Source organism: Agelaius phoeniceus, chromosome 7 (assembly GCF_051311805.1).
Source record: "Agelaius phoeniceus isolate bAgePho1 chromosome 7, bAgePho1.hap1, whole genome shotgun sequence".
Lineage (NCBI taxonomy): Eukaryota > Metazoa > Chordata > Aves > Passeriformes > Icteridae > Agelaius > Agelaius phoeniceus.
Genome location: NC_135271.1, coordinates 30,826,387 through 30,845,544, shown reverse-complemented (window position 1 = coordinate 30,845,544; position 19,158 = coordinate 30,826,387). Strand labels below are relative to the sequence as shown.

General features: G+C 36.9%; 1 protein-coding gene across 1 annotated transcript; it reads left to right on the top strand.

The window, feature by feature from the left end:
- Positions 1-104: 104 nt before the first annotated feature.
- Positions 105-18,275, top strand: CYBRD1 (cytochrome b reductase 1). Its single transcript, XM_054636348.2, has 4 exons — positions 105-7,954; positions 11,286-11,494; positions 13,956-14,110; positions 14,317-18,275. Exons 1-4 carry the CDS (start codon positions 7,768-7,770, stop codon positions 14,615-14,617), a joined length of 852 nt encoding a protein of 283 aa, XP_054492323.2. The 5' UTR covers positions 105-7,767; the 3' UTR covers positions 14,618-18,275.
- The last annotated feature ends 883 nt before the right edge of the window (positions 18,276-19,158 follow it).

Here is a 19,158-nt window from a genome sequence, read left to right as displayed (position 1 = left end):
TATCCAAGCAATTCTCTGCCTGACCCTGTTAAGGTTCAGGAGTTGTTCAGTCTGAGCCAAAGCTCCCAGCTGTTCACCCTTATTACTGTGTGCAGCCTATCAGATACATTGGAGTTCTGTGTGGTATATTCAGAATCTGCAGAATGAAAGCTTTCATTTTAAATTAAAAAACACCCACAAGAACAAAACACAGGCTGTAGACTTCATGGTGATAAAGATGGGCTCAGGAGCATAGCTCATCAAAGCAGAACTCACTACCCTCATTGTCATCATAAGCATGGTAACTCTAAATGCAAATATTTATTTTTGCTCTGGGTTTTACTAAGTTGGATCGTTCTAGATGATACAATACAGAAGAGCTCTAGAAAAAATTATTAAAATTTTCTATTGTGAGTTTTTAAGGAAAATGTAATACAAAAGAAAAAGTGAATTATAATTGTGGAAAGAAAAAACACAAAAAATACATTTAAAATATCATGAAACAACAGTAGAAATAAAGGGCAGCAGCAACACCCAACTTCTACCCTATCTTCCATGAGTTTTCACTTTGAGTCCAGGAAAGAACACCTGTCCATTACCTGCTATTTTATAAGTAACTATATAAGTAATATATGAAGCTGTACTCTTAAGATAGAAGACCCAACTTTTAAGCAGATACTTAAATTTTACGCTCATTGCTGCTTGGCTCTTTGCAGCAGTTCCTCCCAGAGAAAGACATTGAAACTTCATTGTTTATGAAATAGTGCAGGTACTGTTCACATGAACAGTCATGAAGACAAGCTGTAGCTTTCAGGAGTTTGCTATGTGTCCTCATGGCTCATTTTTAATCTATGGCAGACTTACAAAGTGAGAGTTGGCTAAATCTACAAATTACGTCAGGTTTTTTTAGTTTTGTTTTTGTTGTTTGGGGTTTTTTTAATGCAGCAATTTGTAATGACCAAAAGTGACCCAGACTTGGATGAAGATTGGGCCTTGTGTAAGAAATTCTGTCACTCTAAATGCACACCGTGTTGCTGTGCTACAGATAATGGCAGATTTCCATCCTGGCAGGTCCCACATTGACATTTTCATTCAGAAACAGAAGAGGTTTCTATTTACTTCAAAACACCTTGAAAGCTATTTAAGAACAGAGAATCCCAAACAGCTAGCCCTGAACACTTCAGAGTGCCTTGGCACCCTACTTGCAGTCTGGCACACACTAAAGAAGCAGGATTGAATGCTTATGGTTTGTGCTTTTCAAGCTGTGAGTTGCTTTCTTTACTTATGCAGGGACCTAGAAAATTCTAAAACTAAACTTGTGTTTAAATGGGAGGAAAATGCTGACCACAAACCAGTAGTTTTTAAAATGTTTAAAATAACTACCTAAACCAAATACAAATACCCACATGCTTGGTGGCAGCCTACCTGAATTTACTGCTTTTACTTCCAGTTATTTTCTAAACAAAATTCAGCCACAAGAAAAAAAGCTAGTACTTTATACTTTGCAAGTAGATTTTATATGCAAACATTTTTTAGTCACTGTTGCTGGCAGGGGTGTACTGTTGTAGTGTCAAATTGATATTAAATGTGAATTAATGCATTAGAGTAAGAGAAGACAAAAATTTTCTTTACTTCTTCTAGACAGTACCTAACTCCTTTATGGTCAGGAAACTCATTTACTGATAGATTTTACAAAAAATCAGACTAAGGAACTGTAATGTGAAATTGTGAGTATTCTTGTTTCCTGTGATTTTCAGGGGGTGCTTAGCACTCGTGCCATGGTTTCCAGAGTACACAGATAAAACCTCAATTTACATCAAATGCAGTTTCAAGTGCATCCTTTATAAGATCAAACCTGAAAGGCTTATGGCCTATGCTTCCATTATTTTCACTAGCACTAGATGCCCAAGGGACAAAGATTCTATATATATATATGTAGAAAGATGTAAATATACAAGTGAACTCCTAATGTGAGGAAAGACTCAAATGTGTATTTCACACATAGAGTTGAAGGGATCTTAACCGCTTTTGCCAGCATTCACAATTAAGTAACTTCACCCAAACTTTTTGCGTTTAATGTGGAAAAATGTTTCTTTCTTATGTCCAATTACTTTAACAGCACCGTTTCTTGCTCATTTTATTCTCATTTTGTCTTTTTTTCCTTTTGTTATTGAGAAAAAGACTTCATATTACTTAACAGTAACTGAAGATTGCCAAAAACTCAACAGCAAGATTTTTTTCCGTATGGAACTGTAACAGCTATCCCACAAGATGGAACAGCTAATAAATTTGATTCCCAGTTATAATAAAGATTGTTTAAAGGAATACCTGCTAGAAAGGACACCTGTGTAGGGTGGCATGTAAGCTCAGTGCTTTCTGAAAAACAGTGGTGAGGAACTGCTGTTAAAGCAGTTGGCTGCTTAAAGCAGGGTCTCTGAGTCTCTGCCTACAAAAAGCAAAATGTTGGTCTAGTAATTAAAAAGGTCATGGACTAGTGAATTCATGTTGGATTTCACCAAAGTTGAAACAAACTTTCTGCTGTTGCCAGAATGAACGAATCTTAAATGTAAGTGCAAAAAAGGATAAGTAGTAAAACTGGTTTTCTAAGACTGAACCACAAAAGAATATATAGAACAGCAACTGAGTTCTTTTCTAACTGACAAGTGTTAGAAAAGAACACCTTTAAAGAGTTTATTTTAAACTCTTTAAGTTTAAAATAAAACTTTTTAAGTTTTATTAAAAAAACCTTTAAAGAGTTTATTTTTTCTGGACTTGATCTGACATGTCTGCAGCAATGACTCACCAATAATAACTGAATTGTATCAACAATTCAGAGAGGATCACTTGAAGCTCTCTGGTTGCTAGACTTGGCATTCCTACAGCTATGGTATTTATTTCTGCTTTACTGAAATTACAAAACGATGACGAAAATCTTCAGGTGATTGTATTCTTATAGAATATAGACAGAATTAGAAATAATATAGAAAATAATTCTTTGTCAGTGCATTGAAATATTTATAGATTTAATAAAGTAGTCAAAGTGCTTGATTTGGCTAATAAAAGATTAACAACTGCAAAAATAGATTGCTTTTTTTTTAGGATTGATTTTTTTTAATAAAAGGAACTAAGCATCCTAGCAGACTGAAGAGTTACAATAATGTGATTGCTAAGAACCACTTGGTATAGCTTAGTAACTCATTTAGTAAACTGGGAGTACAAATGCCTTATTCCTGCCTGAGTGGAGAAGTAATAGTGTTGTTGAGAACATGGTATTTTTAGGGAAGAGTAAGGGCACATTCTTCTCAGGAAGAAAAAAGGAAACATGGGAGGGAAAGCTAAAATTCACTGGAATTATTCCACAAAGTGACTCAAGAACTCTGGCTTTCTTGAGATGCTGCAGGAGAAGCAATGCATTCCACATGATAGGCTTGCAGGCTCTCCAGACAGTCCCCAGTAACAGCTGCTTGCCAGAAGACAGGCAGGAAAATTATTCTGTTAACGTGTTTACTTGGATGTTCCAAATTCAGACTCATACATTGGCAATTTTCCCTATTTTCTTCTGTATCTGCAGTTAGTCTCAACTTTGGATGTTGCCCACCTCTAACATGCATTTGCAGCATGGCTGCACACATTTCCATGCTCTGGGGCAATGGAAATCTAGGAAACTCCTGAATGTTGACCCCACACTCCTCCTATTTTAGCCCGTTGTAATGGGGCCATTATAGCTTCTACAACTACAACTTCAACAACTACAACTTCCACAGAGCTATTTCTAAAAATGCCACTGCCTATTTTTTGTACTGCCTAAAAGCTGGCTTGATTTTATGGCTGTCTTAGGAACATTTTGTTTTGTGGACAAAGCAGCATACTTCCAGCATTTCTACTTCAACAGAATCACTTTTGATTTTCTACTTCACCATGACATCTCAATGACTGGAGAGAGGACAGAGAAGCAGAAATGGGATCCCAAAAATGCTAGCCCTTTATTTGTATTTGATAAATATAGCTGTTTAGAGACTCAGGTGGAATTTCCCAGCCTAGAAATTTAAAAGATAGGAAGGAGTGACTTCTCTTGATAAGATTTGCTTTGAAGGTACAAAGAGCGCACATCCTGCCTTTCTCTTGTCACTTGAGCACATAGTCACTGGTAAGGCTGGTGAGTGGTAGGGAAGAAAATAAGAAAGCACAACCCAAATAAAAACTGAAAGCAGTAAAACTTAACAATCTTGCTTTGACAATTCCAACTATTGTCCCACAGTTCCACAACTTCAAAAAGCTTATACAAAATAATTACTAGAAAAATATCCTACAACTCAGAGAAGCAAAATGTTTATAGATTGAAGACCAAAAAAAGTTTCACTGCACAGGTAACAATGACTGGCCTATGACCAGGATAACATTCTGGACAAAAGGTGCACTATGTGTCTTATTTTAACTCAGAAAAAGCTCTTTCTAGGGTGGAGAATAAGTAAACATCATTTATTGGAAGAGTCTTTCTCCATAGTCACAATTTGCAAAGTCAAATTAAAATTAATTTGACCTTTGCTATTGATGTTCTCAATAGCAAAGGTCAAATGGTTCTGTTGCTTAGGCATGAAACTCAGTACCAAAAAGAGTAAAAGGATCATCCTGGTTTGTTTGTGCCATTCAAACACTGATTACTTGAACTCCTTTGTCTGGATTACTCCTGGTAAGATAACTCCTACAGAGGTATTTCTAAAGCTTCCACAACAGTCAGTTAAATTAGTTGCCAGAACAAAACTGACTGGACAATCTCAGCACTTTTGTTTGTTTATAAAATGAACAGCCACCAGGTTTCTGAAAAACTCATCCAAATGCTTTAAGGGATACTGTTAACTTATCTGGAATATCCAGGTCTAAGGCTTAGATCTTAAATGACTTGTCCAGCATGGAAAAAAAATATAAAGTTGTAGCTGGTAAAAGAATAATCTTATTCTAAGTACAGCTCTGAGAAGTCAGTTATTGGTCACTTGAAATTAGAAACACTTCCTGTATTAAAATTTTACATCAGAAGCACAAAATAATGGCCTATGGTGACATGGTGTGTTGCTTAGATAAGCATTTATGTACACTTATGTTTAGGCTGCTGCTCTCAAAATGTATGAATGGTATAGCAATGATGCCAGCAGTTGCCAAGTACCAGACATGTAATACTGGCAGGAATCCATTGCCACCTCTTCAAAATAATCTGTGAATCTTTGTCTGCTTTGTAGGTCTTTTGTTGTCTGTCTACTTTGAAGTTTTTCCAGGTCTGAAGTCACAGTTATCCTACATCTCACAATGCAGCAGCCCAAAGAAAGAAATGCATGTTAGATCATGTCCCAACAGAACTGCTAACAGGCAATACACATTGACAGAGTTGGTAATGTATTGGAAAGATATCATTGTCCCTAGGAAGCTCTGGAAAAGGGTAGAGTTTATGAACTGCTGTAGAACCTTATCCACAGTAATGATCAACAAAACCAGGTGTTTATTGCATCCTTGCGAGGAGACTTGAAAGCCCCATACAGGATAGTTTCATTTTTATGTGCGGGGCTATTTTCCAAAGAGATTATCAAGTGCGTCAGTCAGCCCTCAGCAGTCAACTGTATCGTGTTGAGTGCCACCCCAAATAAACATGAAATCCACTCAGACATCGTAGCTGTGCTAAGGATTGCTTCTGATTCTGCACCAATCCGATATTTGCACCAGGCGGGCATGAAGAGGTGGAAGAACAGAAAATGCAGAGAAATACCGCCCAGAGTTACTAATGGTGCTGCCTGAAATCTCTTCTGCATTACAGATGTTCCATAAAGAACATTTCACTTTGTCTAGCAAACTATTTTGCGCTTTGTTCTGGTTTGGTTTATTTAACAATCTCTAAGCCTTAGAATTTCTTCAATTATAATTTTTTTTAAATTGTTCATCATTACTTGTTAAAACTAGGCTTCACGTTCAGCTCAATGGAATTTTGTGTCTGATCTTGTTATTTGCTGCTTTAACGGGGTAAACCAGTTTGAGCTATAGGAATTCATTAAAGTCTTCTGAGAGATATAGCTTTAGCTTAAGTAAAATATGCTTGAGTAGAAGATTCCTAAATGGAACTGTTGGGATACTGGATGTAATCAAAGCTTGTTGAAATCAGTGGGAACTGGAAGCATTTTGCAATTGGGAGATTTAGGTTCATAGGAGGCAAATTAAAATAAATATTTATGTCAGTTTCTATGCTTTAAAGAGACAAAAGTAAAATTTTTCTGAACATAATATTAAGATGACCTGTGTGCCTCATAAGCTAATGACAATATGGCAAGAATATGCATGAGTGCATTCATCAGAAGATTTAGGGCTTGGATCTTCTCTTAGATGCTGTGACTTGTGAAATTTAACAATACAAGTGTTCTACTTGCCATTGTGAGTAGAATGAGTAACCAGTTAAATCCTGAGGGCAGGTCACACCAAATCCATGCAAACTAAAGCTAAATAACTTTATACAAGTGCTGCTCAAGCCAAGCTTTTCTTTAAAACGTCAGGGTGTATTTTTAGGGGATTAAAGACTATAATGAAGAAATATATTTGCATTCCACTCCAATCTGACTTGGTCTTCATGTCTCTATGTAGATATTTCCAGCACTTCAGTAAGTATGGTGTTTGAATTGGCAGTATTCTACCAAAACTATTTTAAGTTTCATAAAACCATTTCCTTTCATTTTTTAGGCCTCAGTTTAAGTGTGAGATACCAAAGAGATCAAATGCTAGCCAGAGTACATAGTATTTTTTTTCTCTCAATCAATTAACAAACTTTTAATTCATATGTAGTTCAACACTATACATATCTTAAAAGTAAGCTAATCAAATACCAGAACATTAGTGTTGAATATATGTTTGGGCATATCCTCCTACCACATTTGACAGGCTTCAGAGCCAGCTGAATGTTCTACACCAAAACAAAAAGTAACTGCTGACTATGTGACTTGACCAAGCTGGTCTAATCTATCATGTTATATTTTTGGCAGGTCTGTTGTCTCTTTTGCAATTCTGGGTTTTTTCCCTTCTGATTTCCTCTCTAACTTCCCTACAATGGGCCTTTCCATACCTATTGGAATTGTCTAAGTTTTATGCATTCCCCTTCTTTGCTAGTGGATATTTGATATATTTGTGCTATTCAACAGAACAATGTCCACATCCTCCTGCATACTTAGGCCAGACTCCACATATGTAACTGGTTAGTATCTGTACTATATTTTGAGCACTCAATGGATCCAGTGAGAAGGGGGCGATCATGATGGCAAGACTGTGCTCCAGGTAAGTACATCAGTGTCTTTAAGTGCGCTTCTCCTCCTCTGCATTTTCTGCGCGCGCTGTGTCTTCTTCATAACAGCACTCCCATTTTATCTGTAAGTGCTTATGACTTTGCTGGCTTATCTTTCTGGCGAGTCTGTGAACTCCCCAACCTCCACAACAGCCTCTCGGCACAAAACCCGTGACCACCCGCTCCCTTCCTTGGCTGCCGGGGGGAGCGCAGTCGAGCCATCACCACGGCAGGGCAAAGGCTGACACAGAAAATTATTTTCTAAGGCGGAGTTGTTAGTGCGACGGGACGCTCGCAGAAGGCAGGGTGGAGGGGCGCGGAGGATCGCGGAGTGCCGCCCTGCTCCCGCCCCTGCCGCGTCCATCCCGTTCCGTCCCGTCCCGTCCCCTCCCGCGCCCGCCGAGCCCGAGCCCGACCCCACCCGGCCGCCGGCCCGCCCCTCCTTCGCGGCGCTCGCTGCCGCGCACGGGGCTCGAAAGATGGAGGACTACGGGCGATTCCTGGCGCTCCTGGCCTCTTCGCTGCTGGTCGGCTTCGTGTCGGTCATCCTCTCCCTCGTCTGGGTCTTCCACTACCGCGAGGGGCTGAGCTGGGACGGCAGCCCGGCGGAATTCAACTGGCACCCCGTCCTCATCATCACGGGCTTCGTCTTCATGCAGGGCATCGGTGCGTCGGGGGCCGGGTCGCCGCGGTGCGGTCGGCGCGGAGCTGCGGGGGAGCCGGGCCTGCCTGGGGCCGGGGTGGCGCGGCCGGGGCTGCGCGGCGCGGGAGGCTCAGGGCGGAGCCGCCGGGACAGCCCGCGGCCGGGAGCGGTCACGGCGGGAGCGCAGCAGTCGCTCCGCAGTTCAGGGAAGCCAGCACTCCCGGGAAGGGACAAAGAGTCCCTTGTAATAAGCCAAAATTGCTACTTATGGGGTTAGGGTTGTTTTGGGATGTTTTGGGTTTTTTTTCTGCAAGCACTTGTTTATCCTGGCCCGGGGATTGCCGTGTACTTTGAGTAATGCCTGCGAGGTGTGTTTTTCCTAGGCAGCTGGAATTTATGCAAGTTGAAAATCGAAATGCCAGAAATGTTGCCCTAGGAAAGTTTCTCTTCTGGCTCTCTTCCATGTCCCAAGAAGAGAAAGGAAAGTTCAGTACCACAGAAGCTTGATCCAGGAACAGGGTTTTGCCAGAAAAAATGTAGCACCACAAGCATTATTAAAATGCAGTTTTCTTCAGGATAGACTTAGGATGAATTGTTTTGTGAAGCATATCTCTTTAATGAATCCTTTATTCTGTTGCTTAAATAACATATAATCTTTAAGATACAGGGTTGCTTCTTCTTTTTTCTTTCTTTTTTTTTTAATTTTTAATTTCTTTATGAGTGTATGGACTTTGGATTTCATAGAGTTCAGTCGTGGACTAACATTTTCCCATTACACTTCCAGTCAGTCAAAACGCTGGAAGATGCCAAAGGCTGTCTTGTTCTGGCTATGAAGAGAAGGTTATGATTTGAACATACACTGTAAATTTTTGGTTTGGAGTGGGAGTGGGACTGTTCTCAGCCTTCTTGTGACTTCAAGCTGCAAACCAGTATTGAGCAATAAACCATATTTTGAAGTTGTTTTACATAATATTGCTCAACAGGAAGTGTAATTTCAGGCTATAAATAAGCAATGAAAACCACCTGTTGACTTCACTAAGATCTATACTACTTAATGTGCTCAACCTATTTTTTTTTTATAAAAAAGCATAGAACTTTTGAAGAAAATAGGGAGAGGCTTTCCACAGCTTTTTCCTATGTGTTTTCTATTTTTTTTCCTCTGAAACTCAGTTTTTTTCCTGTGTCACAGAGAAAGGGTGTTGCCCCACACACTGTTTTGGTAAGGATATACATAAAGTAAATGTATAAACAGCTAAGAAACCACACGCATACAAGGAGTTCACTAACAATACAGCATAATTTAGGGAGGACTCCTATCACATAATAGGAAAAGCAAAGTTGGAGACTGAAGGGATATTGTAGTAAATCAGATGAAATACCAACAGATAAGATAACTCTGTGAATCTGATTCAAATTTGGCTGATGGAAGTCTGCCACTGAATTCAAAGCAATTTGGATGAGAGTGAGAAATCAGATAACTCTTTGGACACATATAAGAAAGATTAGTTGAAAGAAGGAAGGTGTAGCTAAAAAAAAACTTGGTTAAATTTGAGTAGAGGATTTAAAATAATAATTAAACCAATTGTTTCTTGAGTTTATTAGTCTATACAAAGGATGGAAATGTTGTATTGTTGGTCAATAACTCTAGAATTTTGCCCTGTGCATTTGGAAAAGGACAGATGTCCCATGTGATATAAAAATATTGCAAGGTAACTCTGTGTGATGTGTTTTAAAATCATAGTTCAAACACTTACTACTACTGTAGTAAGTAGTAAGGTCTGAGTCAAAAAGCTCAGTCCAGGGTGCCTAGACTGTCAAATTTCTTAACAGTACTAGAAATGTTCTGCCTTGAGAAGGCTCTTCATGAGGCTGCTTTACCATGTCACCAGCAAACATTCTAATTGGATGTTTTAACCTGGGCTGTTTAATTTTGACATGAAATTACACATCACATCTCAGTAAGTTTTTAAGAGCTTGTACTCACTGAAAGGTGAATCTTCCTTCTCTCCCCAGACTGTCTTCTTTCCTCCTGCAGATTAGAAAAGCACCAGTTATGAGAAAGGCAGGTAGAAGCACACAGAAGGGGTGATGGGGAAATAAAACCGTGTCTTTTCACAGTGATTAACAAATCTGCTGAAATTGCAATGTGTAAGTTCACACAAAGCCCTCACAGAAAGATGATTAAACCAAACTATTTTACCATGTCTATGGCCTGGGCTGTAACATAATGAATGTTATCAACTGGCCAAACCATTAGTCAGTTATTCCTTGGTTTTCTATTGTAATGTTTATGGGAAACAACTTTGAAAATTCAAGGCCCAAACAGAGATCTGAGACTATGTGAACAAGTGACTAGGGAGTTTGATGGTGCTTTTGGAAGTTAAATCAGCTAGATGACAACAAAAAAATATTATATAAAAATTTTAGCCCAGACTTGGCCCTCTGAGATCAAAGACTAAAAACTGAGATGAGGACCTATGCTCATTAAGTTTTCTTCATACAGAGTCCAGTACTCTGCTGCACCATGAATAAATTATTGACAATACTCTGGGACATATGGTAAGAAGAATTTATTAGGAATATCCTCATGGGATGTTGAAATTTGTTTTGGGGCCTTTTGACACATCTGATTTACAAAATTAGAAGTCATTATCATTAGTACTAAGTTGGTTAATAATAGTCTAATGCAGGATATTATTGCCAGCTGGCTGAACATGAGCCAGTGTGTGCCCAGGTGGCCAAGAAGGCCAACTTGTATTTGTTAAATACTTTTGTCTCTAAAGTCAGATTACGATTCCCTTACGCTGAAGAGCATTTTCTCATTCAAAGCAGTCTTATTGATATCAATGTAATAGACAGTCATATCAGTATCTATGCAATTAGAGAATAGCATTATCCAAAGTTGCAAAGAGAATAAATATTATAAAATAATCCTACATGCTTTCTCAACAAGCGATCTTCTCAATATAAAAACCAGGCTATATTGCTCCAATCTGACTAGTAGCAGAAAAATCAAAATCCTATGCCAAATCCCTGTTAAATCAAATTAATGACTGAGGAAAAGATGACACCAAGTTATTTACTGGGTTGTTTTTTTTTTTGAAACACACTTAAGTTTGTGGGATTTTTTATAATTGATAAGAAATCCCTAAGAAGCCATATTTAAGCCTCAGTTGTATTTTCAGAGTATGCTATGCTAAGTGTATGAGAAAAAACTTTTTAATAGACTTTAGAAGACTTAAGGTTGGATTTTGGTGTAATTTACAATGTACCTATGTTAATTATGCATAATTATTAACATCTGAAAGAAATTATTCTAAAAGGCCTAAAATCTTGTTTCTCTTCTTTCTTCAGCTATTATTGTGTACAGATTGCCCTGGACCTGGAAGTGCAGCAAACTCCTAATGAAGTTCATACATGCTGGATTAAATACTATAGCTATGATTCTTGCAATCGTTTCTATGGTAGCCGTGTTTGATTTCCACAATGCCAAGAACATTCCTAACATGTACAGTCTGCACAGCTGGATTGGGCTGACTGCTGTTATATTTTATTCTCTCCAGGTCAGAATCTAACTGTGTTTATAAACAGGTTGTAAATTTGAAGAATGTTTTTAGTAATTCAGGCAAAATAGGCAACATAACTACTGGGATAGCCATTTTACACTCTGATTTGGCAAATTATTATGTAAATGTACAAATACTGGATCACTGACTTTGAAGAAAAATGCATTTTTAAGCCTATTTGTTTATTTGCTGGCAAAATGGCCATTAACCTACAATACAGTTACAGTGTAGTGTGTTTCTAAGCCCTATTAACTCCTGAACTTACAGCAAGTTACTTGGTTTGTTGGCAGCTTATTTAAATACAGTTAGAGCATTTATTAAGGAAGTCTCAAATGAAGTAACAGGTGGGGTTTTTTGTTTTTTTGGTTTTTTTTTTTTTGTTTGTTTGGGTGTTTTTTTGTTTGTTTGTTTGTTTTTGGTTTTGTTTTTGTTTTTCAGCTATCATAAATTTAAATATCACTTCTTGGCCTCAAGACTTTGCTAATCAGCAAAACAAGTGCATCAGGGAGCAGTAGAGATGTAAAGGATCTGACACCTGAATGAGCTACTACTGGCTAAGCAGTTTTCCTGAATCAGCAGAACTTTGATAGATGTTTGTGGGCATGCTTTTAACTGCTCCTCTTGGCAGAGAATTAGCATTATTGTAATGTAAAATGAGCTCACCTAGTGTGTTTTGCATTTGGCAAAGAAGAGCAACCATGCCCTGAAATTTACAGAACACATACAGATGCTTCTGCATATACTTTCTGAACTCCCTATACTGTTATTACACTATAGAAATTTATTTTGTTCCTTCAAATATTTTTTCCCAAAACACTAAAAATAAAAAAAGAATTCATTATCTATGATCAAGCACAGAAAAGCCTCAGCTAAGGTATTTGGGTTCTGGACTTTATTCTTCACTGTTCAGGCCAAGAGGTACAGGAAACAGTGTTGAAATAGTGTTTTTAATATTTATAAAAAAAGAAAGCATGTTGCAGCATTGTTGAGTATATTCTCTACAGCTGAATAAATAAATAAGAATGAATATGAATGAATAAGAAAAAACGTTAAAATTAAGTTTGTCCTAATAATGCAGCTATTTCAAGGACGTCTGTGCTGCCACATCACTGAGTATCAGTATTTTTTCTAATGGTTAAATGAAGAACTGTGACTAAAATCTTAGTTCTACTTTTCATTTTGCTACTCTAAACATGATCAATGGCACTTAATGCCTTGCCTGTCATATCAAAAGATTCTCAGTGTTCCTTCCTCCAATCTGGGATGTAAATCTCCAGTCAAGAGACTGATGTTTGTTAAGCAACTGAGCACTATAAAGAATAGTCATAAAGCAGTATCTTTGTTAACAGAGAAATCACTTGGCACTTACCAGAAGGGGCATGTCACTTGTATGCTCACATAATACTCTGCCTGCAATATTGTAACTATATTGTAATTAGCCGAATATAGGTTAATACAGTATAGTACAGTGACATAAATTTAAGAATAGGGCAAAAATGTAGAAAAGTAAAAAGCAACAAACCCAAAGAAATTCTGGAAAAGTAATTTGTGGGCTGGAAAAGCTATTTTCCATTGCAAGACTTTAAAAACTCCAGCTGTTTAGCAGATCTAAGATTAAGAGATTATTTGATTATGGTGTACTAAAAAGCTTCCCAGGGAGAAAATATCAGGCTCTCTAATCCATTATGGAAAGATAAAACAAGAACTGAGTTAAAGCAGGATGAAATACAAATTCATGCACTGTGCCTAATTTAGCAGCAGGGGTGAGTAACAGTAAAACAAACTAAAGAAGGGCTGCAACCTCAGCATGACTGGGCAAGCCTGTGGATGCAACCATGGGACATGATGGGTTATTTTCCATCACAAAATCAGTGCTAATAGGAGGACTAATGACCCTGAACAACTTGATGCCACCCATACATGTCTTCAGTCTGTAAATGCCATGAGATCAATATATTGAGAGACCATTCCCCTTCTAAAGAAAGGCACTTAAATTTAACTGAAATTCTAACAAGATCAAATTATTTAATCCACTCAAGTCAGGAGGTTAGACTGTCTTCTGGTGTTCCTTTATGTGCAAATCTGCAATAGAGAGAACAGGGCTCAATGAGACTGTAAAAGTGTGGCTCCTCACACCTTTACTATATTAGTGAATTAGTGACACTGAAAAGTTGTGTTTCCAGTACTTAGTTTGCTTGGAGTTTTAGGACTATTAGTAAGTTTGGACACTGATATTACGTAGGATGATTTATAAAATATTTAATGTCTGCTTCCCAAGTGCTAATCCAGAATTTTGCTTTGGTTTTGATAGGAAACACATTCAAAAATAGAAATGCCAATTATTTTCAAATTTTTACCTGAAGACATATGAATGGAATTTTATGATTATTTTTGTTCTGCTCAAGAAGTGCAGCTTGTTGTCCATCTAGCCCTAACTATCAATCTGTTTTGGTTGTAGCTGTTCTTGGGTTTCGCTGTCTTTCTGCTCCCATTTGCTCCGGTTCGTCTCCGTGTAGCTCTCATGCCAATACACGTTTATTCAGGTCTCACCATCTTTGCAACAGTGATTGCAACAGCTCTCATGGGAATCACAGAAAAGCTTATATTTGCATTGTAAGTATTTGTTTCCACTTGTTTATTAAGGTTATTCATTGCAAATACACTTCCATTTGCCCAGAATAATAAGCATCCAGTACTGGGACACTGTTTTGTTTTGTTTGTATTAAAAGACCTACCTAGCTGGAGACTGCTGTTTTTATACCAGGATTGTCTTTAAAACAATCTTTTCTGACCTCTTCTTTCTTTTTCCCCTTTCAAAGGAAAAATCCTGCATACAGTGCATCCCCACCAGAAGCAACTTTGGTCAACTGCCTTGGTCTTTTGCTTGTCATATTTGGTTCACTTATTTTGTGGATGGCAAGCAGGCCCCATTGGAAGCGGCCCCCAGCAGAGAATGCTAAAATTCTGAGGCCCATTGGAACAACTCCTGAAGGCACAGAAGTAGAATCCACAATGACAAACAGTAGTAATGCAGATAAATCTGATCTGAGGAGCAATACTGAAGCAGCCAGAAAACAGAACATCAAATTTGATGAAGCAGGACAAAGATCAACTATGTAAAGAAAATACACAGAATAGAAGTACCTCAAAATTCCCCCTGGTGAGGGTCATTCTAATGTAGTTTTATTGATATATAAGTAGGTTGGGGGTTCATTTTCAGTATGGCTTGCTGAAAGATACTCAAGTTTTCTGCATATGTATTTAAATTCCTATAAGTCCCAAACCTATTTTATTGGTCCATGACTAGTCCATGCCTTGTTTAAAAAAACAAGAGCATGAATGGGAATATCACATCATTGGAAACTGTCTTACATATCACTTCTTAATTTAATGCTTGCTTATATCTCTTATAGTCATGAAAAATTTAACAAGAATTCCAACTAAATTTTGCTCTTGAGTGCTTTTGCAAGTTATGAATCAGCCATGAAGTATACCATAGAGAATATTTTAGTTTACACATTTCCTGGTAATGTTCACTTTTTTAAAGCTCTGATTTCTCTAGCTGATTAACCCCTGACTGGCTGCTATGTTCTATGGGATTTGAGGTCATTCTGCACTTTACAGAGTTGCTTCATAAAAATGTTTATTCTAAAATTTTTAATTAAAAAAAAGAAAAGTTTGCTAGATATATTCATAAAATGTTATATTTCCTTTAGAAACTTCTGGGGGGTTTTGATGTTGGTTTTTTTTTTTAATCAGAATGTATCTGTTGACCTTTCAACAAATTCTACCAAATATACTGTATACAGATAATATTTGGCTTTGAATTATGTGCAATTATTAGTGTAATCTAAGAAATGTTAAGACATCCAAATGCAGAATTTGTCTCAGTTTAAAAGCTATAGAAACACACTTAGAAAAATGTATCACTTAAACTAAGTCTTCGTTTTATCCCAGAAGGCAGTATTTTAGTATCTTTATTTGATTGCACAGTTCTGTTGATTTATGGTACTAGACTAGAAATTAGGAGGTTAGAAACCAGAAAAATCTGCTATTAGTCTCACAGAAAAAAAAATTAACTTCAAGTGAGAAATACTTTCTCTGAGACACAGGTGAGCTTTGCTCTTTTAGCAAAATGCTGCCTGTTAACTGAAAGCCAGTTTGGGTGTCTCCACACTGACATCAAAAGCATTATTATCACAGGCATGAAGACATGCTTTAGTCTGTAAGCAATCTATACAAACTCTATAACTTTTTCATTTGAAATTACAGTTTTAAAGAATGCAATTTTCTCTAAATAATGAAGAGTCCCTACTGGCACTTTACTTTTATAGCTCTTTCTAGTAATTGAAGTATTAATGTATTAGGCTCATTCAGTAATTTCACAGATACAAACAATATTTATACTTTTACTATTCTGGAAGAATAATTATAGTAGATTATTTGGACTGCACATGTCCAAAATGATGAGCCATTCTATTATCTCTTCTAAAAGCTGCAGAGCCCACTACAAATACAAATTTACCACTGTTCATGCTGGAATATAGATAGTTGCAGACAGCAAATCATTTCCTATTTTTTAAATACTACATAAATTTTCATTTACTCCAGCTTTTAAAAACACTTTAATACATTAGCCTTCAACAAATGTGCCATTTTTGTAGTTCACTGTGTGTTAGTACAAACTATTTTGGACATTTGAGTTATTTTGGGTCTTCTCTGACAAGAAGTGCCTCAGTTTCTGGTATTTGATTTGTAATAATATTTTATTATTTGGTGAATGCAGTATAGAAAACTAGCATAATAAAATACTTTAAAAACTTTTCTGCTGCACCATTTGGTACTCAAGGACCACATCCCAGAGTTCTATGGTTTCACTTCTATGTTTGTGGGTGACTGGGACCAACTTCACATTGGTGTATTTTTCCACTATAGAAAATACCTGCTTTTAATGTACAATTCAGGTATGACAGAAGGAACACTAACCTAAACTGCTAAACTAAAGTGTGAGCATTCCTCCAGTCCCACTATGTGCAATGAATCAAACAGTGAAGCATGACAGAGGAAGTGAATAAACGAGCTCACTTGCAGTAATTTACTATGCAGCTTTCTATACTGCACTCACACAGGCAACATCATTTTCAGTTGTTATGTATTGGCCTGTTACTGTGTCTCATCCACCTGTGAAAATAAGCTCACTCAATCCTTGCATAGTACCAGGTCACATAATAAAAGCATATGTTTGTATGGAAGGTAGTCAGTTGCCTAGGGATTGTTCTGGAAGAAAGTAACTGTACAGTGTACTGGAAAAAACACGGAATCCATGACTTCTTTTGTTGCAGCACTGAGTTGAATGTACTGAAATGAATAGCTTTTAGGTGGTTGGTTCTATATGCTGTTAAATGAGCAGCATGCCTTCTGGTTTCCATTGTATTCCATGTACTGTTCAAGGGGAATGCTATTGAAAAAAGAATGGTGGCATTTCTTTACTTCTCTATTCTCATGAAGTGCAAGGTACAAGTAACACCAAGCTTGTGGGGTCAAACCCCAGATGGGCCATTTCCTTAAGGGCTGGACTCTATCCTTCTGGGTCCCTTCCAATTGCAACCATTCTGTGATTCTGTGATATAAAACTAACTTAAAAGCAAGGATTAGCAACCTTTTGAGGGGAGCCTCCCAGAACATAATTTTGGTTTTCAATTTAGAGGTCAAACATGATAGTAGAAACTCAGCAGAAGCTGGAAGATTCCATTTGGGGAATTGATAATCAGTGATATCTCATGTGCATGAACTGTGGGATTCTGGCTGCTAATCTTTGGAAGGTCCCCATGAGATGCAGTAGCTGTGAGCTCTTAAACCTTGATCAACCTTGGTGTGTGCAATTTAAAACTGACAAAACATACTATAGACTTCTGGCTTAATTCTAAATTGATTTAAAAGGCCTTTAAGTATCCTTGCAAAAAAATGAGGTTAGTTCAATGCTAAATAAAAATACATAGGTACCATGCATAGGAATTACTCTTTGGAGACTAATAGACCTAAACCTCTCCTCAAAGTGGCCTTCCATTAACTTTCCTTTCATGCAAACTTTCTCACCTGTATTTATGAGTTATATAAATATAGTAGTAACATAGGAAATGAAAATGTATTTTCAGAGATACAAATGGAAGGTAGAACTCTAGCTTTTTCATGGGTATTTTCTGCATGTTTGGAAATCATCTACATGGTTGTTTTTACAGGAACGTGATTGTAGAGCTTACATTCCAGATTTGGATTCCTATTAAAAAACAGGAAGTTACAAAACCTAACATTGAAAGCGCTATCTTTTTAAGTTGCCTGGGAAAAAAAATACTATATTTACATGCTGTCATACAGTAGTATGCACAGAAGCAGAAGAGTGTTTTTTCCAGCATTAAGGAACTGAGAAATGATGGTGCAAATTAGATTCCAAAGTTGAATGTAATTACATGTATACATCTTACTACATGTAGCCAAGAATATTGCATATGAGAATGTAAATACGGATTACTTGTTTACATGGATATTTTATTGAGTGACTAAGAGATATTGCCAAATATTTTCTATTTCAGAAGCCTCTTTCTTTTGCTTTTATTTCAGAACATTCCTTCCTCTGTTTTTAACTGTCCACAAGAACCTAAAAATTTATTTTATTATCCAAAGTACTTATTTGTAGATGAGAGCAAATATTTAATTATAATGTCTGTTTCCCTTATTCTTTTTTATATATTAATAAAAGTGATTTTTTGAGCTTGTGATACTACTGAGTACAGATTTTTATTATGGTACTAAAATATAACTTTCTACATTTGGAAAAAGATCAAATTATTCGTAAATTACTTTTTGAAAACAGGAGGACAGTTGTACAAAGTTTCTTACATGTGTCTTAATTCCAACTATTTATGGTGATCTTTATGATGAAATTTATGTAGTCTGTAGTCTTAGGAACATAGTATTTAACAGAAAGTGAAATAACTCACTGTATAAACAATTAGTATTTCACCTTCTGATCATAACAGAATTTCCTCATAGCAGTTGTTAGAGGGAGGTTAAAAACAAACCAAAACTATCCTTTCATGAGAATGCAATTGGGAAGATCAAGGATTCTGATATATAATGGTAACATAATGCACTGTAAGACTGAAATACCCTCAGATAAGTAACAGCCAGGCTAAGCACAGACCCCATGGAATCTTACCAAATTCAACATCTGCATATCAAGTTACTTATAAATAGGTTAATGATCAAAAAATGCTATAAAAGTAAAATCATCTGTATGAATGTATTGATAACAACTAAGTATTAAGGTATTTTTGAGTTTAATAAGTTTAATTGGAAATTCTGAAAGCGTAGAGCATAAATTATTTGTGAATACCATAAGCTGTTGGCTAAAACTTTCCAACATTTTCATCATCATGGATTAAAAAAACCATACTATACAAACATCAATGTAGCAGAAAACCTGTTGTATTCAAACCTAACAATTCCCTGTTGCTGAGAACTTCCCTTAACTGCTGCCTGTAGGCTGGATGTGTTGGGGAAAATTCTGGTAAAATAGTCCATGTTTTTGAAATATGGCGATTATTTAAAAATTCAGTAAAAGCTCAATTGTATTTAAAATTAAAAGAGGGGACTCAAATTTT